We start from the raw sequence: 26534 nt of genomic DNA on the forward strand, positions 1-26534 counted from the left end.
TGATCTTGTGTGTCCCTTTGCCTGCTGGGCACTCACCTGGGCAGTGTCGGGGGCGGCATAGCCTGCCTGGAACATCCGCAGCAAAGCTCTGCCCACCTGCCGCACCTGGGGCCTTGGTCCCGAGGGTGGCCCCCAGCTGCAGAACCTTCTAGAATGGTCCTCAGCAGGGCCATGGCTACACCCTCCCAGACCCCACGGACCCCGCAGTTCTGCTCAGCTGACACACACCCGGGGGTAGCCCCAGCAGTGCCCTGTGTGCGTGGATGACAGCTGTCAGACAGGGAGGCCCATCCGGGCCAGAGGTTGCATTTTTTTTTTTATAAAGACACACAAGCATTAAGGTTGCTATGTGTGAGGCAATCTGTCACTATCGACTCCTTGTGTTAAACTGTGTGAAGTAATCTTCCGTGGGTTGATTTGTATAGACGTCATTCATATGTTTTCTCCTAAAAAACAAAAGCAAAAAAAAAAAATCAGTAGATGTGTGTACTTCCTAATTATTTCATTTTTTTAAAGATGAAAAGCCACAAAGTTTTCATCAGGATTATCCCCAAGATATAGACTACACTTTAATGCTAACTCACTCAAAAAAACAAACAAACAAACAAACAAAAAACAGGGGGCCCACACTGTGACCTGTGTCAGCAACACAAATGAGTGCTGGTTCCAGTCCCGGCTGCTCCACTCCCAACCCAGCTCCCTGCTAACGCACCTGGAAGAGCAGCAAAAAAAACAGGCCAACTACTTGGACCCCAGGTACCCATGTGGGAAGCCCGGATGGAGTTCCAGGCACCTGATTCTGGCCAGGCCCACCAGGAATAAACGGGAGTATTCTCCCTTCTGTCTCCTCCCTGCCTATAAACCTGCCTCTCGCCATCAGCAGGCATTCAGCTCAGCGTTCTCCCAGAGGGCCGGGTCACTTCCCAATCCACCTGCAGCTTTAGTCATTTTGACACTTTGCAGCTGGGGCCCCCCACCCACCAGTTCACTCCCCAGATGCCCGCAATGGCCAGGCCAAAGCTGGGAGACAGCCAGGAGCTGCATCCGAGCCTCCAGCACGGATGGCAGGAAGCCACTGGCTTGGGCCCTGGCTGCTGGCTCCTAGGGTCTGCATCAGGGGAAGGACTTGGGTTGGACTCAGAGCTGTGAATGAAATCCAGCTGTTCCAATATGGAAACACAGATGTCCATCCAAAATGGCAGGCCCCCACTCGGCTGCCTACCCACCCCCTAGTGGGTTTTAGATGGATCGAGGCCCATCCCCAAAGCTACGGCAAACTCAGCACTGAGTCCACGGTGCTGTTCCTGTGGTCCTGTGGGGTTCACCCCGCCTGCTCCCCTGCTCCTTTCAGGCCCCTGACATAAATGACAGAGGCTGGTGCATCTACGGCCAACATCTGCCTGGGAAAAGACACTGTGGGTCCCTCTGGAGCCTAAGACAAGAGCCTGGGGATGGGGTTGAGGTGTGGTGTGTTAAGCTGAGATACCAGTATCCGCCAGGGGCGCCTGTTTGAGTCCCAGCCCAGCTCCCTGCTAATGTACCTGGGAAAGCACGGCGCTCGGGTCCCTACACCCATGGGAGAATGGGACACAGCTCCAGGTTCCTGGCTTTGGACCTGGTCAGCTCTGGCCATTTGGGGAGTGACCAGCAGGTAGCAGACGTCTCTTTTTCTGTTAATTATTTTTTGACAGCATGATAGGCAAATCTGTTAAACAGATGTAGTTTTAAAGTCACAAGTTCACCTGCCTTTGGCGTTTTCCTGTGACTCGCACCCCAAGCTGGCTCGAATGCCTGAGTGGACCCCACCACCACTAGGAGGACCCTTCCTGCGGTGGGCTCCCAGCACCACCTTCCTCTGGGGTCTCAGCCTTGAAGCCTCCTCCAGGAAGCCTCCTGGACTCCCCTAGGGCCCTGTGTGGCAGTGACCAGCCTATGCGGGCTGGGGGCTGCCCCGGGAGGTTTGTCTCTCCCTCCCCCACACGATGCTCACTGGGAATGCTGCTCCTGGGCCAGGCTGCGGTTACTACTGTCCAAGGCCCTGCGCAGGTGTCGCTGCTGCCGCTGCTGCTGCCGCTCCAACAACAGCGTGGCGCGGGCACCCTGGACTCTGCGCCGGTCCCAGTCCAGGTCTCGCTGGCGCTCTTCCTCCTGGAGCCTCTGCATGGGGAGATGTCCCTCAGCAGCCCCTCTCCACGGCCTGAGAACCCCTACCCTCCTCGGTGTGGCTCTGACCTGGGGCCCGCCTGCCTTTTCCTCACACCCCGGTTCTGGCATTACCATCGCCGACCCACCCACCCTGTTCCTGCCAGCTTGGGCTGGGGTGCTGGCCACCATGGCATGGCCATCTCTGGCCCAGCCCAGCCCTCCGCTCCTACCCCCATCCCAAGACCAGAGCCTGCCCAGCTGCCCCACTCCCTGAGCAGGTCAACATCCTGTCTCCAGCCCTGCAAGCTCCTCGGGGGGGGGGGGGCTGCCTGGCTTGCTGCCCCTTGCCCAGTGGTCTCTGCCCCAACAGGGCATCTCAGGCCTGACCCCCTCCTCAGGTCTGCTATGGACCTCCCGACCCGCCTCTCTTGCAAGTGGAAGGCTGCGTTGGGATTTTGTCTCAGCAGGGCAGAAACCCCATGTGGGGACCGAGGGCATCAGGTGCCCGAGGGAGGGCAGGCACCAGCTTCTCCTGGACTTGCTGCTGCTGGGTCAGGCGGATCTGCTCCAGCTGTTCCCGGCTCATGCCCTTCCAGCGGTCGGGCACCACTCGGTGGGGCCCGAAGGAGCTGGCGGCCTGCTGCGGGTTCTCGGTCAGCAGGTCCCCGCGCAGCAGGTGGGCGATCTCGGCCAGGTCGGCCTCTTGCTCTTGTTGCTTCTCTAGCCTTTTCCTTTCCGCTGACTCCAGGGCCTGGGGGAGAATGACACATTAGGGACAGTATTCCCAATGACCTCAGGGCAGAGGAGAGTTCCCAGGCCCAGAGGGTCCACTGCAGGTGCAGGGGCGGGGGACGGAAATCAAGGGACTGCTTGGAGAGGGGTCAGACTTAGGGCAGGCATGTGTGGTGGTTCCAGGGCCTCGCCTGGGGACGGGAAGCAGATTCCCCAAGCCTTCACACTGCTGTGCTGCCACCCAGGCTTAGGCCACCACTCCACTGGCCTTGCCCCTGACCCACAATGGCAGGAGGCCTGCATGTCCCTCCCACAGCCTGGGCTTCCATGAGCCAGGAAGGACACACCACAGAGTGAGCCACAACACTTGGGCTTGGAAAAGGTGGGGACCGCGTGGTCCTCAGTGGCCTGACGGCTTTGCCCACAGTCTCCAGACCAGCCAAGCTCATGGAGAAGTCACAGCTCAACTCCCTGGAGTGCTGGGGGACAGGCCTTGGCACGGGGGCAAACAGCAGCATTGGACACCCGCATCCTACGCCAGGTGCCTGGGTTCAAGGCCCAGCGTGAGCGTGCTGCTCCAATCTGGCTTCCTGCTCACATACACCGCGGGCGGCAAGTCGCGGCTCAAGTCTTCAAATTCCTGCCACCCATGTGGGAGACCTAGGCTCCTGGCTTTAGCCTGGTCCTGCCCTGATGGTGCGCGTTTAGGGAGGCAGAAGGTTCTCAAATACTAGGAAAAAAAAATTTTTAATTTAAAAAAAGAAAAAAAACTAACCCTCCATAGGAGTGGGGTGTGAGCTGCGGCAGTGACCTCCCGGTTCCGGCTCATGGGACACCTGTTTGGGGCAACAGGTGGACAGAGCAGCCCGCTGGGTGCCAGCCCACCACAGGGGTCACATGGGGAGGCCGATCTGAGGGAGTCAATCACTAGCTGGGAATATGTATGCCCTCTTTCTCTGCTACTCAACATTTTTAAAGATTTATTTTTATTTGAAAGGCAGATTTTACAGAGACAGGAGAGATGGACACAAAAGGTCTTCCATCCACTGGTTCACTCCCCAAATGACCACAACAGCCAGAGCTGAACTGATCTGCAGCTGGGAGCCACGAGCCTCCTCCAGGTCTCCATGTGGGTAAAGGGCAATCCCTCGCTGCTTTCTCAAGCTGTTAAGCAGAGAGCTGGATCAGAAGTGGAGTGACTAGGACAAACTGACACCCATAGGGGATGCCAGCATGGCAGCTGGAAGATTAGCTTACCAAGCCACTGCACTGGCCCTTCAAATTTATAAGAAAATAATGCTGGGGCTACTGTTACAGTGTAATGGGTGAGTGCTTATGCCTCTGGTACCCCACTGCTTCGTGTCTCCTGGCTGCTCCAGTTTCAGCCCAGCTCCCCGCTAACAGCTTGGGAAAAGTGCAGCAGATGGACCAAGTGCTTAGGGCCTGGCCCATATGGGAGACCCGGATGAAGCTACTTACTCCTGGCTTTAGTTGCCCCAGCCTTGGCTGCTACAGTCTCTATCCTCCTCTCTCTACAACCCTTTTAAATAAATAAATCTTTAAAAAAAGAATACTAACAGCTGTCACTTGCCGAGCCCTTGGCAGTAAGCCTGGCAGTGATCACTGGTGACTGAGTGTGGAGTGGGACTCACCCGAGGCCCGCCGAGCGTGCACAGAGCTCCTGTGGGCTGCCAGGAGGAGTGGGGGCCGAGTGGGCGGTCAGATCGCACCCCAGCCCTGCTCTGAGGGCCTGGGCTCAGCACGAAGAAGCAGAATGGAACAGAGCCTGCATCCCCAACCCCAGAGGACACAGACAGGACACCAACTGCGCTTGAAGCTGCCGGGCTCTGGTGTGGCTGACCCAAGAGGCTCTCCCTGTGGCCACCATGTCACAGACAGCAAAGACTGCAACCGGGAGGGACTCGTCCAGGCCAGTCAGAAGGACCTGCTCTGGCACTCACCCAGGTGGACTGTGCCAGCCGCACCTCGCCTGTGGCAATGCCCCTTGGATGGGAGGGGCACCTTTTGCTGAGGAGGAGAGCAACACATCACCACCCACGCTCCCTGAACTGGAATTAGGTGCTGGGAGTTAGCTTTCAACAACAACTCAATCCAGCTGGGGAGAGAGCCCCCGAAAACCAAGGGGCAGCTTTCCCCAGTGCAGAGCCACCTGGGAAGGGGCTGTCCGCAGCGCCCATGTGAGGAGTGGCAGGGAGAGGGGCTGGGCACATTGCAGACGCTCCCCTAGGACATTTTGGAAATGGACAACTGGCCAGGCACTGCCCCAGCACTGCCCCGTCCTGGGGTGTGGATGAGCAGACAGGCTGGCCCGTGCTCATCCGCCCCTCCCACGCCCGCACCTGGTTCCTGTTGAACTCCTTCACTGCCGCGCACACTGCCCGGTCGGTGGTCCTCTGCAACTCCTGCAGGTGCTTGGCTGTCTCATCAAACTGCAGCCTCGTCCGCGTGTACTGATCCTCTGCAGGGAGAGGCGCCACCCTCAGACCCAAGGCTGTGCAAGGGCCGCGGCCGTGAGCCCGTCTGCCCCAACCACATCCTCAGGAGGAGCACAGCGGTAATGAGGACCTGCCCGAGTGAGGGGCCGAGGGAGTGAGTTCCTCCCTGGGTGCTTGCTGTCACCTTCGCGGACTGATCTACCAGAAGGCAGCGACAATCCCGCAGCAGAGGGAGGGTGGCAGGAAACCAGCCGGGGCTCCGAGCAGGGCTGTGCTACCTACCAAACTAGCTCTGACTTGAACATGGTATTAACATGGCCAAGAGCAGGGGTGGGTTATTTGAGCCTTCTCCAGGGAAGGCCACAGGCTGGACGGGAGCCAAGGAACGAATGGCCAACCCCGGGGGCTGAGCCTGGCTTGCAAGGGGATGCGCGGGGAGCACCCATGTGCCAAGCAGCCACGCCCTGGGGCAGAAGGAGCCTGCAAATGAGGCTAGGCAGGAAGAGGACCATGTGAGTGTGGTGTCCATGTACATCCAGGAGGAGCTGGTCCACCGTGTCACAAGCTCTTGAGAGGCCAAGGAAGACTAAAGGTGACCTGTGGGCAACACAGAGGGCACTGGGGGAGGGGAACAGGAGAGGGAGGACAGAAGGGGGCACCTGCCCGTCTGGGAGGAGGGCACTGACCATGGTGACCATTGAGAAACAGCCAGACAGGGAGTGTGGCTCAGGAGGGCAGGCCCCGCAGCCCCCACAGCTCGGCTGCCATTATCATAACCCCTTGGGAGCTGGCCACCCGTGATGGGCCCCACGAGGGCAGGGGTGCTGCTGTCCAGCCCCTCACCTGCCGCCTTCTGGTCAGCTCGCACGTCCTCCCATTCCCTTTGCTGCTGCAAGGACCACTCCCTGTTCTGCTCCTCTTGGAACTTCTTCCTCACGGGGAAGTTCAAGTCCTCGCCCAGGAACTTCTGCATCCCCGAGATGGTGTTGCGGAGGTCGCTGTCTGACACCCGGGCCGGGAGCGCCTTCTGCAGGGCCAGCGGGTCGGACAGGTCGAACTCGCGCCGAGTTTCCGGCCCCTGGCAGCTCTGCTGGAAGTCATTGATGGCCCTGCAGAGCGTCCTCCGATCTCTCCTCTCCCGGTTCTCCAATATGCACAGGGTTTTGTCGTTTCCTTTCATCTCGGCAGCTGCAGGGTCATGGTGCACTCGTGAGATTATGATTCAGGGAAGGTATGGGTCTTACAGGACTTTCCAGGGCATCTGTCTACCTATGAAGACGCCTGCATTCCACACTGAGTTCGACACCCAGCTGTGGCGCCCGGCACCAGCTTCCTGCAAATGCACACCCCAGGAGGAGGTGGTGTGACAGCTCAGCTGAACGGGTCCCTGCCACTCATGCTGGGGACACCTGAATCGAATTCTAGGCTCCTGGATTTGGTCTGGCCCAAGCCCAGCTATGCAGGTATTTAGGAAATGAACCAACGGATGGAAGATCTCTCAAAGAGGTAAACTTTAAAAACATATTTTTAATGAGTATTAAGTGCAACTCTCAAAAAAAAGAAAAGAAAAGCAACCATCAGGAAAGGCTGACTGCCATGTAACACGAGTTCCTGCAATGGCCTCCACTTCAGATCTCGTTGATGCTAAACAGTGTCTCTGTAGGAAAAGCAGGCGGATGGAAAGGGAGCTTCCAGCTTCAGGTTTTCAATGCCCGCAGCAACCAGAGCTGGGCCAGGCGGAAGCCAGGAGCCTTGTGTCCCACACAGATGACAGGGACCGCAGGGCTGGGCCAGGCGGAAGCCAGGACCCCCGTGTCCCACAATGACAGGGACCGCAGGGCTGGGCCAGGAGGAAGCCAGGAGCCCCGTGTCCCACACAGATGACAGGGACTGCAGGGCTGGGCCAGGCGGAAGCCAGGAGCCCCGTGTCCCACACAGATGACAGGGACTGCAGGGCTGGGCCAGGCGGAAGCCAGCAGCCCCGTGTCCCACACAGATGACAGGGACCCCAGAGCTGGGCCAGGCGGAAGCCAGGAGCCCCGTGTCCCACAGATGACAGGGATCGCAGGGCTGGGCCAGGCGGAAGCCAGGACCCCCGTGTCCCACAATGACAGGGACCGCAGGGCTGGGCCAGGCGGAAGCCAGGAGCACCCCCCCACACCCGTGTCCCACACAGATGACAGGGACCCTGGGAGGAGGGTGTGTTATCACCTGCTGTGTCTCTGGAGGTACGTTAGCAGGATGTGGGTACCTGAATTAGGCCTGCTGGCAAGAGGCATTTCTTAAAAAATGTATATATTTATTAAATAAAATACATATTTTATTTATTTGAAATGCTAAGTGACAGAGAAAGAAAGAATGAGACCCCTGTCCTTGGCTTACACCCCAGATGACCACAGTGGCCGGGGCTGGCAGAGGCCACGAGCAGGAGCCACGAGCTCCTCCAGGTCTCTCCTGTGCTTGGGCCATCTCCCAGTGCTTCAGCAGGAGCTGGACTGCAAACAGAAGAGCCAGGACTGGAACTGGCACTATGAGATGGGGTGGTTGAGCTCACTGCCCCAACTGCCTTCCCCTACACAAAAATATATGTTCAAAACCCGAACAATTCATCCCAGAAAATGGGCACAAAGTAGGAAGAGGCCAATCAATAGACTCCCCTGACAGGACGCTCAGCCTCGAAGGATGGGGGGCAGCCAGCACATCGGGGGGAGAGAACATGTAACATGCTAAACACAGCACACATCGGAGAGGACATGGAGAGATGAGATCTCACACTCCCTGCTTCTGGGGGTGTAACCTGGCAGCACCCCACAAAACCACAAACACCTCCTAACTTCCAGTGTGTCTGCCCCACGCTCCCTGGGAAACAGGACATAGCATCATGGCAGGACGCACCACATTAAAACGGGGGAACCTAGACCAGCTGTGAGCAGAGGCACCGCGGGAGGAACTCCGTGGTTAACTCGTGCAAGAAAATGCCACCCAACAATCCCGATGGACACCCTGTGTAAGGTTCCTGAATTGTTCTAGAATATGTCGGGTGAAAGAAAAATACACTATGAAAGCACCTGTTTAATAGGCTATCTGTTATATCATGACTTAAAACACAGAAAAAGCGGGTTTCTGTTGTCATGGATACAAAATGGTGAGAATGATCCCCGGCATCAGAGAGCTAAGGGGAGTGGGCAGTGTGGGGAGTCTTCAGCCACACCCACCATGGTACTCCCCCAGGGCAAAGATGCAGCTCCCACCCCTGGGCCTTGTGGGGGGCCACTGGGCACCATCAGAGAGCTAAGGGGAGTGGGCAGTGTGGGGAGTCTTCAGCCACACCCACCATGGTACTCCCCCAGGGCAAAGATGCAGCTCCCACCCCTGGGCCTTGTGGGGGGCCACTGGGCACCATCAGAGAGCTAAGGGGAGTGGGCAGTGTGGGGAGTCTTCAGCCACACCCACCATGGCACTCCCCCAGGGCACGGATGCAGCTCCCACCCCTGGGCCTTGCAGGGGGCCATTGGGCACACTGCCTTTGTAAGCCTGGCTTACCAGACAACTAAGAGTCAAAATGTAAACCTCTGGACAGGATGGAAGACACTCCTCACGCACTCCCCGACCTTACCATCTGGGATTTAGGTCTACGAAAGGTCTAGAAGGAACTTCATGCCAACGTGGATAATAACAAGCCTTTCTGCACCAAAATTAATTTTTTCTTTAAATTTCCATTGCACATGAATTTGTTAACATGTCCTCATGTCTCCTTTTTCTAAGCAAATCTGAAAACATTTAAAAAACTGACAGCCTGCTGAGTGTCTCCTTCTCCTTATGTACAAAATCTTGGGTGATGTGGCATAGCAGGCAAAGCCAGCATCCCATCTGGGCACTGGTTTGTGTCCCGCCTGCTCCACTTCCGATCCAGCTTCCTGCTAACGCGCCTGGGGAAGCAGAGGAGGGTGGCCCCAGTGCTCGGGCCCCTGCACCAACATGGGAGACAAGCTCCTAGCTGTCGGCTTTGGGTCAGCGCCAGCCATTGAGGCCATCTAGGGATTCAACAGCAGATGGAAGATCTCTTCTGTCTTTCCTTTTCTCTATATAAAAAAATCTACCTTTCAAAAAAAATTTTTTTTTCATGGCTTTAAAAAACTGAACTTTGAGGGCCAGGTGCAAAAGCATAGCAGTTAAAGTCCTCTCCTTGAACGCGCCTGGATCCCATATGGAGACTGGTTCTATCCCAGCGGCCCTGCTTCCCATCCAGCTCCCTGCTTGTGACTTGGGAAAGCAGCGGAGGATGGTCCAAAGCCTTGGGACCCTGCACCCACGTGGGAGACCTGGAAGAAGCTCCGGGCTCCTAGCTTAGGAATGGCTCAGCTCCAGCCATTGCAGTTACTTGGGGAGTGAACCATCGGACAAAAGATCTTCCTCTGTGTCTCTTCTCCTCTGTATATCTGCATTTCCAATTAAAAAACAAACAAACTGAACTTTGAACACTTGTTGCAGTCGCTGGGTATACTAGGGGAATACCAAATTCCGACGCGAGGCCTGCAGCACTACCGATCGACTCCCTAAGCCAGCTCCGGGCATGAGCTCTGGCAACCATATGTGTGGCCTGTGTGTTTAAGGCATTTCCTATAGAGCTTTTCAAGCCCAAAGGGAACAGCACACACTCGTCCTTAAGATACCTCGCCGGCAACGTGTAACCAGAGTTCAGCTGAGAGGGAGACTTGCAGCAGGACAGAGTGGGACGAAGCCGGGGAGGGCACGGAGAGGGCACGATCACAGAGGTGGGGGTGCGGGGTCTAGAGTCTGGGGGCCCACGTGCCCGGGCACTCACCCAACATTTCATGCCGAGCCTTCTCGGTGGCTTCTCTCACCTTCTGGTCGTGGACCTGAATGTCCCAGGCTTCCGGGTCCCCCTGGCAACAGAAATCAGGGTGCAGGGATCAGAGCCAGACACCGGACTTGACACACAGCAGCGGCCCTGGGCTCCTCAGCCGGGCCCCATCAGGCTGTGCTGGGGACATCTGGGAGGATAACCCCACAGCAGATCTCCCAGCCTCATCTCCCGGCTCTCTCCTGGCCTTCCTGCTTCTTTTCGCTCAGGCATCACCTCCTCCAGGAAGCCTTCTCTGATCCTCCTCCTCCCTGCCCTCCATACACAACACAGATTCCACTGCATTTTAGGGGGACCCCTTAAACACCTCTCCCGACCTTGGGACCAAGAGTTCTGCAATACCAAGGATCCCCCAGATCTCTTCTCGCTTCTCCTCACCACCCCCCACCCCCAAGGCTTGCCACAAAACAGGAACGAGCCCCCAGCAGTGCTGAGCGTCTGGCTCCGAGAGAGCAGCGCGCGGCTCCGGGTCAGCTTGGCCGCCCCCTCCCTGCTCCTCCAGAAGTCCAGGGCTCTCCTCCGCACCCTGGCGCTGTCGCCCTCCACGTCCCACAGCCTCACCCCGATAAGCCTGTTTCTGGCGTTGAAGATCCGCCGCTGCCTGCACAGCTCGGCTTGCCGCCGCTGGGCCAGGCGGGCCTCCTGTGCCAGGTCCTCGGGCAGCACCACGTCCATGGCTCTGGAACCCGACGGCAAGTCTCGGGGAAGAGAAGAGGAAGACTCGGCTCCAGAAAAGCAGCCTCAGAGAAGCGCGCCCGCGGGGACGCGTCTGCCCCCAGCGCCTCCGTCTGGCGTCCGGCCTCGGCCGACCGTTCCGGGACGCTCCCTCGGAAACGGCAACAACTCGGTTGCTAAGTGACGGCGCTCGCGGGTCGCGGCCTGGAGGCGTCTCGCGAGACTTGGCGGCGCTTCCCGCTCTTTTCCCGCCGGTGGCGCGCGAGGCGTCGGCGCGGAAGCCTCGAGGGCGCGGCCATGGGCCACCTGGAGCTGCTGCTCGTGGAGAACTTCAAGTCGTGGCGGGGCCGCCAGCTCATCGGCCCCTTCAAGAGGTTCACCTGTATCATCGGCCCCAACGGCTCCGGTAACCGGGCAGCGAGTCGGGAATGCCCGGACGCAGCCCCCTCACGCTGCCGGCCGCCATTTTGCGTGAAGGGACGTGAGGCGGCGGCGGCGGCTGGCCGCTCTGCACCCCAGCCGGCGACCCTCTCCTCGCCTGGCCCGCCTTCCGCAGCCGCACCCGAGCCCCCACCCCGCACCCCACCTCAGCCCCCCGGGTCCCCACTCCGGTCCCTGTGCCCGTGCCCACCCCGTCCACCTGGCCCCTGCCACCCTTGGGGCGCTCCTCGCGGGGTGCGGGGGCGGCGGTGACCCTCGTGTCCACCGCTCACTTCCTGCAGCCCGCACTCCCCGCCCAAGTTCATAATCGTCCCCCGCGTTAATTTACACATCCGTGCTGAGGTTGAAGCTGTGTTAAGTTCTGACGCGGGCGCCGTCCGAGTGCCCTGGGTGCCCTGGGTGCCCTGGGTGCCCGCGGAGCCGCGCCTGGGCCGCTCACCGCACGCGCTCACCGCACGCTGCCCACGCCGGCTGGGCTTCCCCGGGCTGTGCGCACGAGGAACATCGCATTTCTACTTGAAATCTGTTTTGTTTGGTCTTCTAGATAGATGTTACGCTAACTGATCATTTCCTATTATACTTTCATTCAGTTGGTCCTTCTTAAGCTTTTTTCTTTTAATTTAAAAGGCAGGGGAGGAGGGAGGTGGAGGAGACGGAGGCTGGGTCCAGGAACTCCTGCCTCGGCGGGGCCTGGGCCGCAGCCAGGGAGCAGGCAGCCTGTCTCCGCGTGGGTGGCAGACCCAGGGGCTGCAGCCATCCCTGCCCCTTCCGGGGTTAGCACGACGCAGGAGCTGGGGCCAGCCGAGTCAGGATCGGGCCTGTGGCCATCCCAGCCGGCAGCTCCAGCATCCCATGTGGGCTCCGGTCCCAGTCGCTCCACTTCCTGTCCAGCTCCTTGCTAGTGAGCCTGGCAACGTAGCAGAGGACAGTCCAAACGTTTGGGCCCCTGGATCCACAGGGGAGACCCAGGGAAGCGCCTGGCTCCTGGCTTCGGCCTGGCCCAGCCCTGGCTGTCGGCAACCATGTGGGGGGTGGACCGGCAGATGGATGGTATCAGTCTTTCCTCTTCCTGTCTGTGCCTGTACATAAGTAAAAGTAAAATTTTGAAAAAACAGCAATAATTTCCTATTTCCCAACCAAAACTGAACACCTTCCCATGTTTTAGTCTGTGTAGTTGTGTGAGAGGAAGATTTTCGGCGTGAATGTTTTCCATCCTAGTGCATTTAGTGTTTCAGATGTGTGCATGTATTATAGTGCTAAGGATCAGAAGATGCAGACTGAAACTTCCACTAAGGCACAGGGAATGCGCATGTGTGACATGCTCATCACCGTGGCAGGACAGACAGCACTTGACAGAACATTTCAGCAAGGGGAGTAAGCCCCCGGGGCCGCTGAACAGGAGGGAGGGGGCTGCTGAGGTGCAGGGAGGGTCACTCCAGCTCCCCCTCCCTAGAACACCAACCTAATCGTGTCTGGCTTCGTTGGCCAGGCCCTGGTGATTGGCGGCTTCCACAGCTCTCACCCCACTTCCTGGCTTCCTGGTCTTCTGTCCTCAGGGGCTGTCACCACAGCTGCCACTGCCATCCTTGTACCACTAACTTCAGAATCCTCTGCTCTCCAGCTGTGGGTTGCTGTTTGCAATAGACGTGTAGACCCTGAAGCCTCGCTGATTTCCGCTCAGCCTTTACTGAAGAACAAGCTGGTCCTTCTTAGTCTTCACCAGCTCAGTTAGGGCTGCCAGTTACTCCGTTGGCTTAATATATATATATATAAGTTTTGTTTTTAAATAGTGATTATGATCAGGGTGGGAAAGATCAAGGTTTAGGGAAAATTAGGTGAACTCATTGCTTCCAAATTTGCTATTTATTCTTGTTCCTGGGGGAAGGGGAGAGACAAAGGGGGAAACCACTCATAACTTTCCACATGTCCAGTACCCAAAGGGATGAGGAACCGCCACCTCTCAACCAGTCTAAATGTGTACTACTCCGACGGTTCTGTCCAGGTAGTTGGGATAGTTCTGGAATCCTACGACTGCACTGATCCGAGGATGGTGTCGCCCTCCCAATGTCCAGTGGCTTCATTCACTGAGCTTTTTCTGCTGTCATCGTTTGGAGTAGTTGTCCAGTTTTGTTCTGCTACAGCATCCAAAGGAGCTGTCATAGTCTCCTTCTGCAGCAGGGCCTGTCCACTGCTCCAACTTCCTCATTAAATAGGACATGTTCTTGCAGGCGAGTCCAAGTACCCAGGCCAGGGGTTCCAAGCCCCACTGGATCCCCCACCCCTGGGGTTCATGGACCCAGCACCCACCTAGAAGGTGGGCCTCCTGACCCCGGGCCAGGAGACCTAAACCCTTCCAGATCCCCCACTCCTGGGGTTCAGGAGCCTCTGGCTTTTGCTCACTGCTGTAACACTGTGGAACTGTTGGAACTCTGTCAGCTCTTGCCATAACCTACCCTGTGTGTCAGCCCCGGGTCTTATCTGTCTCTAAAGTGTTCTTCAGGCAGACTAAGTGCTGAATATCAACTATGCTGGTTTAAAGCTCTCCACAGGCTTCCCCTGGGATGTGGAATAAAATCCTTGTTTGTTACTGTCACTGCCAAAAGGTCCTTGCTCATGTGTCAGCCAGAACATCAGCAGTCACTCCGTTCTTCTCCCTTGGTCACTCTGCCCTGCCTGCCCACTGCTGCACTGCACGTCAGACTCCCCATTTCTGCTGGGATTATTGCAGTAGCTTTTTAGCTGAATTCTCAACCTTCAGTCTCATCCTGAAAACTAAATCCATGTGCTAGGCCACTGCTGGCTAAGACTCATTTTTATTTACTCTTGCAAGGAGGAACTTTTTTGTTTTCTGGATAGGAAAGGACATTTTACAAAATTTGATATTTAATCCCATCTGAACAGCATGATTTTCAGGTGATATTTTCCCTTACGTTTTTCTAATTCTGTACTTTGCAGGGTCTGCTGTTCTAACCAAGAAACTATTCTAAAAAGCTGGGATGTCTGTGTGGATTCTTTTTAAGATGGAGAGATGGGACCCAGCGTGATAGCCTAGCAGCTAGAGTCCTCGCCTTGAAGGCACCAGGATCCCATATGGGTGCAGGTTCTAATCCCGGCAGCCCAGCTTCCCATCTGGCTCCCTGCCTGTGGCCTGGGAAAGCAGTCGAGGACGCCCCAAAGCCTTGGGACCCTGCACCTGTGTGGGAGATCTGGAAGAAGTTCCTGGCACCTGGCTTCTGATTGACTCAGCTCCAGCTGTTGCGGCCACTTGGGGAATGAAACATCGGACGGAAGATTTTCCTCTCTGTCTCTCCTCATCTCTGCATATCTGCCTTTCCAGTAACAATAAATGAATCTTAAAAAAAAAAAAAAAAGGTGGACAGATGGGTTTTCCATATCCTAGTTTACCTCATGACCACAGTGGCCAGAGCTGAGACAATCTGAAACCAGGAAACAGTAGCTTCTTCCGGGTCTCCCATGTGGGTGCAGGGATCCAAGGACCTCGGCCATCCTCCACTGCTTTTCTAGGCTGTAAGCAGGGAGTCACCGCCCTTGTCAGATGCCGCTGCCACAGGTAGAGGCTCTACCCACACATCACAATGCTGGTCTTGGTGAACCATTCTTTTATAAGTATATGTTTATTCTCATCCGTTTAAGACTGCAGACACATTTTGCGTGATGCTGGCCTTACTGCAAGCAGGAGTCGCCAGCCCAGAAATGCTCAGGCCCTCACTTGGAGTGGGCTGTCTGGACATGGGCGTTGCTGTGTTTTGTCCGTTGCTGGCCTGCGCGGGCTCTGGGAAAGCTTTTGTCATTAAGGATGAGTGACTCTGATCTCTTCTGTTTGCTAGGAAAGTCTAATGTGATGGATGCACTCAGTTTTGTAATGGGAGAGAAGACGGCTAATTTAAGAGTGAAGAATATTCAGGAACTTATTCACGGAGCGCATATCGGAAGGCCTGTTTCTTCTTCAGCCAGTGTGAAAATTGTGTATGTGGAGGCAGGAGGGGAAGAGAAGACGTTTGCAAGGATTATTCGAGGTATTTGGGGCAGCTTTTTTTTTCTCTGAGTTTGATTTTCAGTCCAGGTCAGGTTGTCTGTCCTCCTTCTGAAGGGTATGGTTTATTATCCCACTAGCTCTTTTCTTTTTTCTTGGATAGCAAATCTCATGGGGAATTAGTGAGACCCTGTTTGATTCTCCACCGGGGTGCATGGCGCCCCGTTAGGGTGCAGGCGGGCTTCCCAGGGACGCCGGACGCTCTGCCTGCTGAGCGAGCCCCGGCGCTCACGCTGCGCCCTGGACAGCCTAACACTGAAAAGCAACTTGCGTGAAGTGTCTGAATTTGTATTACGTGGTTTAGTTCTGAATTTTCTGTTTGCTGAGTAAGAGTGAAAGTTGTTTATATAAATTTTGTTTATCCTGTGCTAGAATTTTTAGAAGATACGTGAAAAGTTGCTTTGTGATCTGTTGTTTTTACTGTTTTCTTTCTGATCCATTAAAATATTTGTAATGTAGTGTCTTATTAACTGCTGCCAAATTCATAGATCATTTTAGAAATATACTTGTATCTTAATGTATAATTATAAATATTTTCCATTTTATCATTGCATGTATTAATTGACTAGTTTTCCCACTGTCTTTGGATTTTTACCTCAAAAATCTCCATCTCAGAATTTCATTGCCCACCCATTTTTGCCTTGTATAAAAATCTCTATGCCCGCTGCCCCCACAGCTGCCAGCCACCCACTGCCAGGCTCCCGCTGCCCCCACAGCAGCCAGCCGCCCGCTGCCAGGCTCCTGCTGCCCCCACAGCAGCCAGCCGCCCGCTGCCAGGCTCCCGCTGCCGGCTGCCGCGCCCTGTTTGTTTTGCTGTGTACGTTAGTTCTGCGACTCTGACTGGTCTGTACTGCCTGAGGTCACACGCTCGTCTCTCCTGCTCACTGCCGCGGTCTGGGAGCGTAGATATTCCAAGTCAGCAGTCAGTAGTTGCTGAGGGACAGCTGGCAGTTGGATTCCTTTAACATTCTCTGTCCTTCTGTCTGAGGCGGGTGTTCCGAATTCCGCTTCAATGACAGTCCTGTGAGTCGCTCTGCTTACTTGGCCGAGTTGGAGAAGATCGGCATCGTGGTCAAGGCACGAAATTGTCTTGTTTTTCAGGTAAGTGGCTGTGGTAGTTTAGTTCATTTGCTTCATAGTTTTGAAAATACATCTCTACATTTTTGTATTTTGATGTGCTTTATTGTTTTTAAAAGGGAACTGTGGAGTCAATTTCAATGAAAAAACCCAAAGAACGAACTCATTTTTTTGAGGAAATCAGCACTTCAGGGGAGCTGATCGGGGAGTATGAGGAAAAGAAAAGAAAGCTGCAAAAAGCTGAAGAGGATGCACAGTTTAATTTTAATAAGAAAAAAAATGTAGCTGCTGAGCGCAAACATGCAAAGCTTGAGAAAGAAGAGGTAAGGAGGGTGTGTGTTAACGTAGAAACTGCCTGACATTGGAATGGGTAGCTGCTGCCTGGAGCTGCCAGGCTCCTTCCAGTGATACGAGACAGATAAACCCCAGGGGTCAGGAAAGGAATCTGGGGGCGGCTGGTGCTGAGCCTCTGCCTGTGGCACCGGCATCCCTGTGGGTGCTGGTCCATGTCCTGGCTGTTCCGTTCTGGATCCAGCTCCCTGCTTAGGGCCTGAGAAAGCAACAGGGATGGTACAAGCACTTGGAACCCTGCACCCACATGGGAGACCCAGAGGAAGCTCCTGGCTCCTGGCCTCAGTTCAGCTCCGGTCCGACCATTGTGAGCATTTGGAGAATGAACCAGCAGATGAAAAGATCTTTCTGTCTCACCATCTCTCTGTAACTGCCTTTGAAATAAAAATAAAATACATCTTCAAAAAAGGTAACATTTCTCATCTCTCTTCCACTTTCATAGTTTTCTTCCCAAATGGGCAGGACATAGTTAACTATGAGAAAATGTCAGGTTTCCCCAACTGAGAACAAGCCGGAAGGGTGTTTAGGACCCACCAGAGGTGCTCCACTGTCACATCCTGACCCTTTCCCTGCTTCGGAAGCGGTCATGAGTCACAGCGGTAAATTAGAGTTGCAATGAAAACTTAAGATTTTAAACACATTTAAACTCATTAGAATTGACATAAACAACATTGTTATGAAAAATAACTGCATTATCCAGAAATGAGCGTTTATCCCAGCTTTTAAGACGCCCTTATCCCCAATCCCAGCACCTGGGTTCAGCTCCGGTGACTGCAGCTTCCTGCAGGTGTTCCTGTCGGCCAGTTTGGAGCCCTGAGTTGTGTTCCTAGCCCACGTCTGTGGTTGCAGCCATTGTAGGCACTTGAGGAGTAAACTGGCAGATGAAAGCTGACTCTCAAAAAGACTTTTAAAAAGAAAAATAATCATTTTCCAAACCAGATTAATCAGAGGAGTGAAGCAGTGTGCATTTTTCATAATTCTGCTCGACGTCTGGCTCGGGAGGAGGTCGCTGGATTCCCGTGACTGCCTCTGTTGAACCAGGCTTCCCTCAGGCTCTCGTGTCCTCAGTGCAGATGTCGCCACACGTAAGGGAACTCCCACGAAGGGCTTGGGGGCTCCTACAAGGCCATACTCTACGGCGAATGCGTTGGCTGCCCACAGTCCTAGTGGAGTGTGGTGTGTGGTGGACGGTTTGAGAGAGCCCGTTGTTCCCAATACAATGCTTCTGATTGCCCTGGGAGTCACTTTACCAACCTTACCTACTCTGACTTCCTCTGTGCACTGAGCACGTGAGCTCTCTTCTGTCCTAGGGTTTCAACAATTCTCTGTCTAGAAAACGGTGCCTAGGTTTTCATGGCTGGACCTCTGCAAGGGCTTTTGGGGGTTTTGTTTGTTTACTTTTTGTTTTTTTAATATCACAAAGTTTTTTTTTAATTAACATGAAAATGTGCATGACTCAACTTTTACATCATAGCAAAATAGGTGCTTTTGGAGAGGGCTCATGAATTTCTTTGCCACTCATTATCATACTCATCCCAAGGCTTCTAACGTGATGATATCATTTCCTCATATTCCATCATTCCAGAATTGTTCTGCTGCCTGCTGTTTGCCGTCTAGCGCAGGAGTCATAAAGGGATCTCTGTTTCCTGGACATCTCTGCCACTGTTTAATTTTAATGACAACTTGTCAACTTTTTTGACTCGGGAGGGTGAGCTTTGCCTCTGGCCTCAGCTCAGGCCAAGCAGAGTCCAGATTTTTGTTTAAGCCTCCGGCAGGCATTTGTGTCCACACCCTCAGTCTAGATTAGCATCCTTGTGCTATCATATGATTCTACTTTTCTTTTTTTAACACACATTTCTGTATGAAATTATCTTGGTATTTGTTCATTTTTTCTGACTCTTGCCCTGCCCCATTGAACAGATTCCTACTTTATTAGCAACAGGGACGGTGTGCCTTGTTCTCGTCCACGTTGCCAGCACGTGGAACACAGCCTGACACAGGTTAGCAGCAAGTACATGTAATAAAGAACGTCTTCCTTGGTGAAGTTCCTGCTGCGAGTCTCGGGTGTGTGCGTGTCTCAGCTTTGCAGCCGGGAACAGTGTAGTCGTCACTGTGTTGAAGTAGCTTATAGAAAACTCCAGGGGCCAGTGTTGTGGGGGACCTGGCTGAGCTGTTGCTTACAGCACTGGCATCCCATGTCAGAGGGTCAGTTCAAACGCTGGCTGCTCCGATCCAAGTCCAGCTCCCTGCTGCTGTGCCTGGGAAAGCACTGGAAGGTGGTCCATGTGCAGGTCCAGGACACCTGCGTGGGAGACCCAGCTGAAGCCCCGGCTCCTGGCTTCAGCCTGGCCAGCCTCGGCTTGCAGCTGTTAGGAGACAAGAAATAGGACTTATGGGTTCCATGTGGACAGATTTCTTAACCATTTCTTTAATGTCCTTGGGACACTGCATTGGTCAGTATCGGTCCTCTTGAGGCAGCCCATTGCTTTACATCTTTATTGATAGTATAGAAATTAGAGAAATTCTTCCCTGTCGGTAAAAAATGCTTGGTGTAGCAGGAATTTTGCCTGATATTCCCAAGGTTACAGTTGCTAAGAACATTGAGTCAGGTCACACTCTTCCTTCCCCTTGCAGAAAAGGAAACGTGTCAGAATGTTAGTGGGCTGTTCAAACTCAGGTCAAAACAGGAACAGGGTTAGGTTAGCAATGCCACTTCATTGTTCGAACCAGCATACCAACATCATAAATATAAAATAATGTGTTGGTTTACTAGTTTATAGATGTGCATCCCCAAACCCTCAGCCAGTAATGCTCTTTTTGGTAAAAATACTCAGTGATGTAAGAATGGATTAGAGCTCTGTTGCTGGTAGCATAGATGAACCTGTGGTCATCTTGAATAAGCCCCTTTTCCGTACTAGTGGGCTGTGCTGGTTTTTGCAGGCAGAGCGCTACCAGAGTCTCCTGGAAGAACTGAGATTGAATAAGAAGCAGCTGCAGCTCTCCCGGCTGTACCACAACGAGAGGAAGGCGCGCTTTCTGACCGTTGAGTTGGAACACGTGAGTAGGGATCTGAGCGCCACCAAAGAGTCCCTTTCTCGTCACGAAGACATAGTTAAAGCCAAGAAAAAGGAGCATGGAGCACTGACCAGACAACTGCAGCAGACAGAAAAAGAGTTAAAGTGAGTTCCTGAGGCATTAACAGTTTGGCTTTATGTAGGTCATTAGAGGAAACACAGCTGAGCTTTCATTTTGGAACAACTTTAGATACACAGAAAAACTAGAAAGGCAGCCCACAGCGAGCCCACTTCCTCTCCTTGAACGCTTTGTTTCTCCTCGCTAGAGCCCTTGAAGCACTGCTGAGTCAGAAGAGGCCTCAGTACATCAAAGCCAAAGAGAACACTTCTCACCACCTCCAGAAGCTGGACATGGCCAGGAAGTGCATCAAGGACAGCGAGAGGCAGCGTGCCAGGCAGGAGGATGACATACGCGCCCTGGAGGCACAGCTGGTGGACTTGGATGGTGCCTGGAGAAGCTTCGAGAAACAGATTGAGGAGGAAATCTTACGCAAAGGGCGAGACATTGAACTGGAAGCCAGTCAGGTGAGAAAGGCAGCAGACGGAGAGGCTTTGCGTCACAGTCAGCTTTTCTTAGAAAAGTGTAAAGCATGACCCCTCTTATCAAGAGAGTAGTCTCAGAATATAAATTGTGAGGCTTTAAATTTTTGATCTGTGCTCAGAATCCAGATTTGGACTGAGCTATCTTCCTTTATGAAATGATGGTGTTACAACATTTGTGCGTGATAACTCTCCAGGAGCATCGCGTGGTGTCTTTGTAATCCATTCCCATTTGGAGGCACTTGTCTTTCATGACGTGAGATTAAACCAGTTGGCTGTGTCGCTCTGAGCAGGCAGAGAAGCTGAGCGTGTAAAGTGGCTTAAGCTGGGAAGTAACGAGTCAGTTTCCAACTTGGTACATATGATGAGATCATCAGTATAGATATCCAAAGCTATTTCATTAACTTAATTTTCTGAGCTGATTTATATATATTTCATCAATTTTATAGTAACTTTATACACCAAAATAACTAAATAAAAATACACCATTTTTCTGTATTATCCTTTCTTTTGTAAGATGTTCTAAGATCTAATTATAGCATTAATTTAGAATACCCTACTGCTCTATTTCAACAGTTTTGTTTTGTTTTAAATGTGAATGTATTTCCATTATTTAACCTAAAGTCAGCTATGATGTAATTCACATGAAACTTTAAATAAAATTACTTGTTTGCTAGTACCAGCATTAGCAGTGTTTTAATGCTGTTTCTGTAGCTGGAGCGTTATAAGGAACTTAAGGAACAAGTAAGGAAGAAAGTAGCTATAATGACTCAGCAGCTGGAGAAACTGCAGTGGGCGCAGCGGGCGGAGGAGGAGAGGCTGGCGTTTGAGAAGAGGCGGCATGGGGACGTTCAGGTACCTTTGGGTGCGCGGCAATGTCTTAAGCTTGATTAGCTTTTTCTGTTAGCTTTCGTTATATAAGTGTGTATTAAATGTGAGCAGTCTAAATGTTTTAGTTTGTGCTGCTCAGTATTGTTTAGGTGTTGTTTATGGTTAAGGTGTATAGACAGTACCTTCCTTCGTGCATCTGTTCAGTGATAGGAATAGTGTTAATCCATTAGGCTGAGCAGCAGGATACAGAGAAAATTAAGTGTCCTAATGGAGGTGATGTGTCCTGAGTGGATAAGCGTGGGGTGACTCGGGTGGCCTGCCTCTGCATGGGCTCCGAGTAGCCAGTCTGTTTTCGACTTGGAGTGTGTGTTGTCAGCAGTAGCTAAATCACTCCGCTCCTCTGGATTTTGATCTATGTGTATGACTTGAGGATGGCTTCTACATTTGACATCTCTTTGAAGATAGATGTATGGAGCAGAACAGAGTGAGTGTGACGGTATACCCAGCTTCTAGTCTGAGCCCTTTAGGCTTTGTGCTCATCTGTGAGACTCGGGGCAGGTATCTGGTCTACCAGTTAACATGCCAGAGATGCCTGCACCTCCAGAAGGGCCTCTGGATCATGGTACAGCTCCCCATGCCAGGTTCTGGGTCAGGTCACAGCTCCTGATGCCAGGTTTCTTTCTGGGTTCAGGCCACAGCTCCTAATGCCAGGTTTCTGCTAGGGCAGCTGCTGAGAGCAGGGTGGTGGTCTCAGCAGCTGAGTAGCATCCACAGCTGTGGCAGTCCTGGAATGAGTTCTGGATCCTGGCTTCAGCCTAGCTCAGGTCTGGGTGTCGCAGGCGCTTGTTGAGCAAAGAGCTGGATGGGAGCTCACTTTGTGTCTCTTGGCTATGTAATCTCCCTCCCTCTCTTGAATTGAAAGAAATGGGCTAAACATCTATTATGCTACATTTAACAATCTTTTTAAAAGATTTCTTTATTTTTGTTGGAATGATTTGCAGAGACAAAAGGAACTACAGCCAGTTCTCTGTCCGCTGGTTTAAAGGCAGCCATGTAGGGTGTGTGTTGTTGGGCCCACATTTTCATGCTGCCCTTTTCTTTTGTCTTTCTCTGCCTGTCACTGCTTCAGCCTCTGCGTTAGCAGGTGGTGTAGACATCTCAAACCCGGGTCCCAGGCTGCAAATCATATATCCAGTGTAAGGTGGAGGCAGCAGTCAGATCCTGATCAGGGACTGGAGGTTTGATACTAGACTGGGGCTCTTCAAAATCAGAATTTTCTTTAGTATCCCTGCTGCTCCACTTCCCACTCAGCTGCCTGCTAATGTGCCTGAGCAGGCAGTGGATAGTCCCTGCCATCCGTGTGGGAGACCCCTATCGACTTCCTGGTGCCTGGATCAACTCTTGTCTCTGCTCTGTAATGCTTTACTTTTCAACTGGGTAATCCTTTTTTAAATTTCAAAATATTTTCATGTAATTAAATTCCTTCTATTTAAAACTAGCACTTGATATTTAGTAAATTCTAAGCATGGGATTTTGTGGTTTGAAATTGCTATAATTCATCATGAGTTTCATTTCCTATCTTAGGGGAATCTAAAACAAATAAAAGAACAAATAGAAGATCATAAAAAACGAGTAGAGAAGTTGGAGGAGTATGCAAAGACATGCACGTAAGTAGAAGCAGCAGCCTGCAGCTCACCGCTGTGCTCTCTCACTCTCAAATCCCCGGTACGTTCCTGTTGCTCAGAGGGCCCCACTCTGTGTGTTCTTCGTCTTCCCTCATCTTTCAGTGTTAGAGATTGTACCTAACTACGTAATTAAAATCTCTAACTTTTGAAAATAGAAATATATAAAAGTAGTGAAACAAGCTTTGTTTTGGTGTTGATGTTGATGTTTTATGATACAAATCATGAGTGTATGTCATGAAGGCTGACAGAGTGTCCACTCCGAGGACCCTCCTCGTGCGGCGTCTTGTAATCAAGCTCGTGACGATCACTCTGGTTTTAGTTCTCTGTGCTGTTTGCGTGTCCAGAAATACGCATGTTCGAGTTGGCCAACAGGGACCTAAATTTCTCTGGCCCAGGTTTAGTGTTGGGTTTGTTGTGTTGTATTGTGTTTTTTTACTTTTAAGATTGGTTGGACACTATCCAGTTCCTCTGCAATGCTGGGCAAGAATATTTGCATGTTGTAATTCCTAAGTTCTGGTTCTTCTTGCTGTATAACTTTGTCACCATTGTGTAGTGACTGCCTGGAAGATAAAAAACAACAGGAAGAAATGCTGTCAGATGACATCGCAAAAACCAAGTCCAGGATGTCTGAAGTGAATGAAGAACTGAACCTCATCAGAGATGAATTGCAGGACGCTGGGATCGATACCCACGAGGGGAAGCGTCAGCAAAGGAGAGCGGAAGTTCTGGAACACCTTAAAAGGCTCTACCCAGATTCCGTGGTAATTAGGATGAATCATTAAGCTAAGCTTTTCTGTTGGGCGAAAAGGAATGTGTTCTCATTTAGGATTAGAAATATTTGTGTTATTAGCAGAACTACTTCAGAAGCCTTTCGTTGTTTGACAATTTTTATGTATTTTTGTTAACAGTAGATAATTAGAATGGAAACAATTTCCAGTGTGTTTATGAGTAAGTAATAGTTGGAGAGAACCACCGATGTGAGCGCAGCACCCAGAAAGTTCTAGAGTCAGTTCCCCGAAGGGTGAAAGTGCTGGGAGTAGTCTAGTCCTCCAGACACGTGATTCTAAATCTTGTGTGCTAAAATGGCATCAGTTTCTAAAAGAGTATTTCCAGCAGACATAATTGGCATATTTTTATTCTTAGACTGTGCACCCAATATTGCTAGTGCGTTTCGTTAGCCAGACCAGGAGGCTGTCACATGAGCCATGGCACCAGCCTCCCCGTCGTGTCTCGTTGGTGGCAGAACCCAGACATGTGGCAGTCTTCAGCAAATGCTGTGCAGCCCAATGGTGATGGCTTCAGCATCGCACACTGGAGACCACTGCCTGGTGGGAAGCACAGCAGAGTGGGACATGCTGTCATGGCTTTCCACCCACCTGTCTGGCTGCCCATCTTCATCTCCTTTTAGCTTTCTTTTTGCTTTCTCACCCTCAATCCTGGTTTCGAAATGTTGGTGATGGAAGGAGTTAGTCTGATTTGCAGAGTCTTCCTCCCCCCAGCTCCTCACAAAATGACTGAGTGAGTTTAAACAATGTGTTTTAACAGGCAGCTAACGTAACAGCATAAACTTCAGAAACATGGTAGTCTAGGACTGAAAAAACTTTTTTTAAAAAAGTTTTTTTTTTTAAAGACAGATTTACAGAGAGAAGGAAAGACAGATAGATCTTCTATATGCTGCTTTACTCCCCCAATGGGCCGCAACATGCAGAGCTGAGCCGATCCAAAGCCTTCCAGGTCTCTCACATGGGTACGGAGTCCCAAGGCTTTGGACTATCATCCACTGCTTTCCCAGGCCACAAGCAGGGAGCTGAATGAGAAGTGGAGCAGCCAGGATGTGAACTGGCCTCTGTATGGTGTGCTTGTGGTTGCAGTGGGAGGATTAGCCAGTTGAGCCATCACACCAATCCCTGAAAAAATAATTTTAAGTATAACATTGACTATTCTTGATTCCAAGACAACAAGCTAACACCTAGGATTGCCCCCGGGATCCCTTAGCCAAGCCAAGAAGCAAACTCCGTTTCTGGAGAGTTAGCTTAGAATACTGATGACTCGAGAACATGAACCAGAACCTCTCCTGACGGCTGTGAAGGTCCCTCACTAAATGGAGAGGCCATTTAAAGCCCTCTTAGACAGAATGGGGTTTGTTTTCCCACAGTGTGAAAGGTCCTTGGTCTGGGGCATTAACTGAACACTCAGAAGGAAGCTCAACCCCAGCATGTTCTTCCAGCAGGTCAGGTGAACTTGCCCTTTCACTGTCATCTGTGCCCTTAGGTGATAGGAAGTGCATGGGACAGGAAGTACATGGTGATAGGAAGTGCATGGGACAGGAAGTACATGGTGATGGGAAGTGCATGGGACAGGAAGTACATGGTGATGGGAAGTGCATGGGACAGGAAGTACATGGTGATGGGAAGTGCATGGGACAGGAAGTACATGGTGATGGGAAGTGCATGGGACAGGAAGTACATGGTGATGGGAAGTGCATGGGACAGGAAGTACATGGTGATGGGAAGTGCATGGGACAGGAAGTACATGGTTATGGGAAGTGCATGGGACAGGAAGTACATGGTGATGGGAAGTGCATGGGACAGGAAGTACATGGTGATGGGAAGTGCATGGTGATAGGAAGTACATGGTGATGGGAAGTGCATGGGACAGGAAGTACATGGTGTTGGGAAGTGCATGGTGATAGGAAGTATGTGGGACAGGAAGTACATGGTGATGGGAAGTGCATGGGACAGGAAGTACATGGTGATGGGAAGTGCATGGGACAGGAAGTACACATCCCATCAGCTGTTGCTCCACGGAGATAACCTTTTCAGTTCTGTGAGAAAAGGCATTTGAAGAGTTGCCTGTCACAAGATGATGAGTGAATTATTGATAGTTTATAACGTTCTTCGTATTTGGGTAAAACTAAGCCTTCTTCACTAGTCTCTGGAGAGAAGTGTGATAATATCTCTGAACATTTCATAATGACATGTAGATGCATTTATATGAGACTTATGAAACTACAGTATGTATAGTTTTCTAAAATTTGTTTTTGTGATACTTTGTTCTTGAAAAAACATACATTACATATATTCCTAATGAACATGTATTTTTCTTTCCTTTTTTAAAACTTGCCCAGTTTGGAAGACTGCTCGACCTGTGTCATCCTATTCATAAGAAGTACCAGCTTGCTGTTACTAAGCTTTTTGGCCGGTACATGGTCGCCATTGTTGTCACCTCTGAGAAGGTAGCAAAAGATTGTATTCGGTTTCTGAAAGAGGAACGAGCTGAGCCCGAAACGTTCCTGGCTCTGGATTACCTTGAAGTAAGCGTTTGGTTGTGTTTGGCATTTGACCCGATTGAATGACGGGTGTTGGTGTGATGGCCAGGAAGGAAGATGCCGAGTGGCTACGTGTGCTTTCCTCTCGCCCAGCCTCCCTGCCCGCACTTGGTGGCCATGAGGCCATTGCTAAAGCAGCGCATGCTCTGCCTGCCAGCAGCAGGGGATTCTGGGGGAAACGCTCTTCTGTTTGGGTTCGTAGTATGACTTTTCTGCACTGACTTAGGTGGAGGTGCAGCCGTTAAACTCATTGTATATGC

The 26534-nt window shown here is 52.1% G+C and overlaps 2 protein-coding genes across 3 annotated transcripts in view; one reads left to right on the forward strand and one right to left on the reverse strand.

The window, feature by feature from the left end:
• Positions 1-337: 337 nt before the first annotated feature.
• On the reverse strand, positions 338-10909 carry RIBC2 (RIB43A domain with coiled-coils 2). Its single transcript, XM_004589426.4, has 7 exons — positions 10780-10909; positions 10159-10240; positions 6177-6521; positions 5238-5356; positions 2669-2896; positions 1991-2157; positions 338-446 (listed from the first exon to the last, which is right to left on the reverse strand). Exons 1-7 carry the CDS (start codon positions 10891-10893, stop codon positions 368-370), a joined length of 1134 nt encoding a protein of 377 aa, XP_004589483.2. The 5' UTR covers positions 10894-10909; the 3' UTR covers positions 338-367.
• Positions 10910-11103: 194 nt separating this feature from the next.
• Positions 11104-26534, forward strand: part of SMC1B (structural maintenance of chromosomes 1B) — a 47809-nt gene continuing 32378 nt past the window's right edge. For both annotated transcript variants that reach the window (XM_004589427.2, XM_058673558.1), the window contains exons 1-10: positions 11104-11299; positions 15183-15371; positions 16377-16489; positions 16585-16788; positions 19757-19995; positions 20157-20415; positions 21145-21285; positions 22846-22928; positions 23500-23707; positions 26074-26259. In XM_004589427.2, the coding sequence (XP_004589484.2) occupies positions 11191-11299; positions 15183-15371; positions 16377-16489; positions 16585-16788; positions 19757-19995; positions 20157-20415; positions 21145-21285; positions 22846-22928; positions 23500-23707; positions 26074-26259 (1731 nt within the window). In that variant the 5' untranslated portion in view covers positions 11104-11190. The remainder of the gene's footprint in view (positions 11300-15182; positions 15372-16376; positions 16490-16584; positions 16789-19756; positions 19996-20156; positions 20416-21144; positions 21286-22845; positions 22929-23499; positions 23708-26073; positions 26260-26534) is intronic.

Source organism: Ochotona princeps, chromosome 15 (assembly GCF_030435755.1).
Source record: "Ochotona princeps isolate mOchPri1 chromosome 15, mOchPri1.hap1, whole genome shotgun sequence".
In the NCBI taxonomy this organism is placed as follows: domain Eukaryota; kingdom Metazoa; phylum Chordata; class Mammalia; order Lagomorpha; family Ochotonidae; genus Ochotona; species Ochotona princeps.

Bases quoted from the DNA above. Each gene is read 5' to 3' on its own strand.
- RIBC2 (XM_004589426.4), bottom strand. From the start codon at position 10,893: ATGGACGTGGTGCTGCCCGAGGACCTGGCACAGGAGGCCCGCCTGGCC. The intron at 5,357-6,176 runs GTGAGGGGCTGG...CTCTCCCTGCAG, and splicing joins AGCTGACCAGAAGGCGGCAG to AGGATCAGTACACGCGGACG. The intron at 2,897-5,237 runs GTGCGGGCGTGG...ATTCTCCCCCAG, and splicing joins AGGAGTTCAACAGGAACCAG to GCCCTGGAGTCAGCGGAAAG.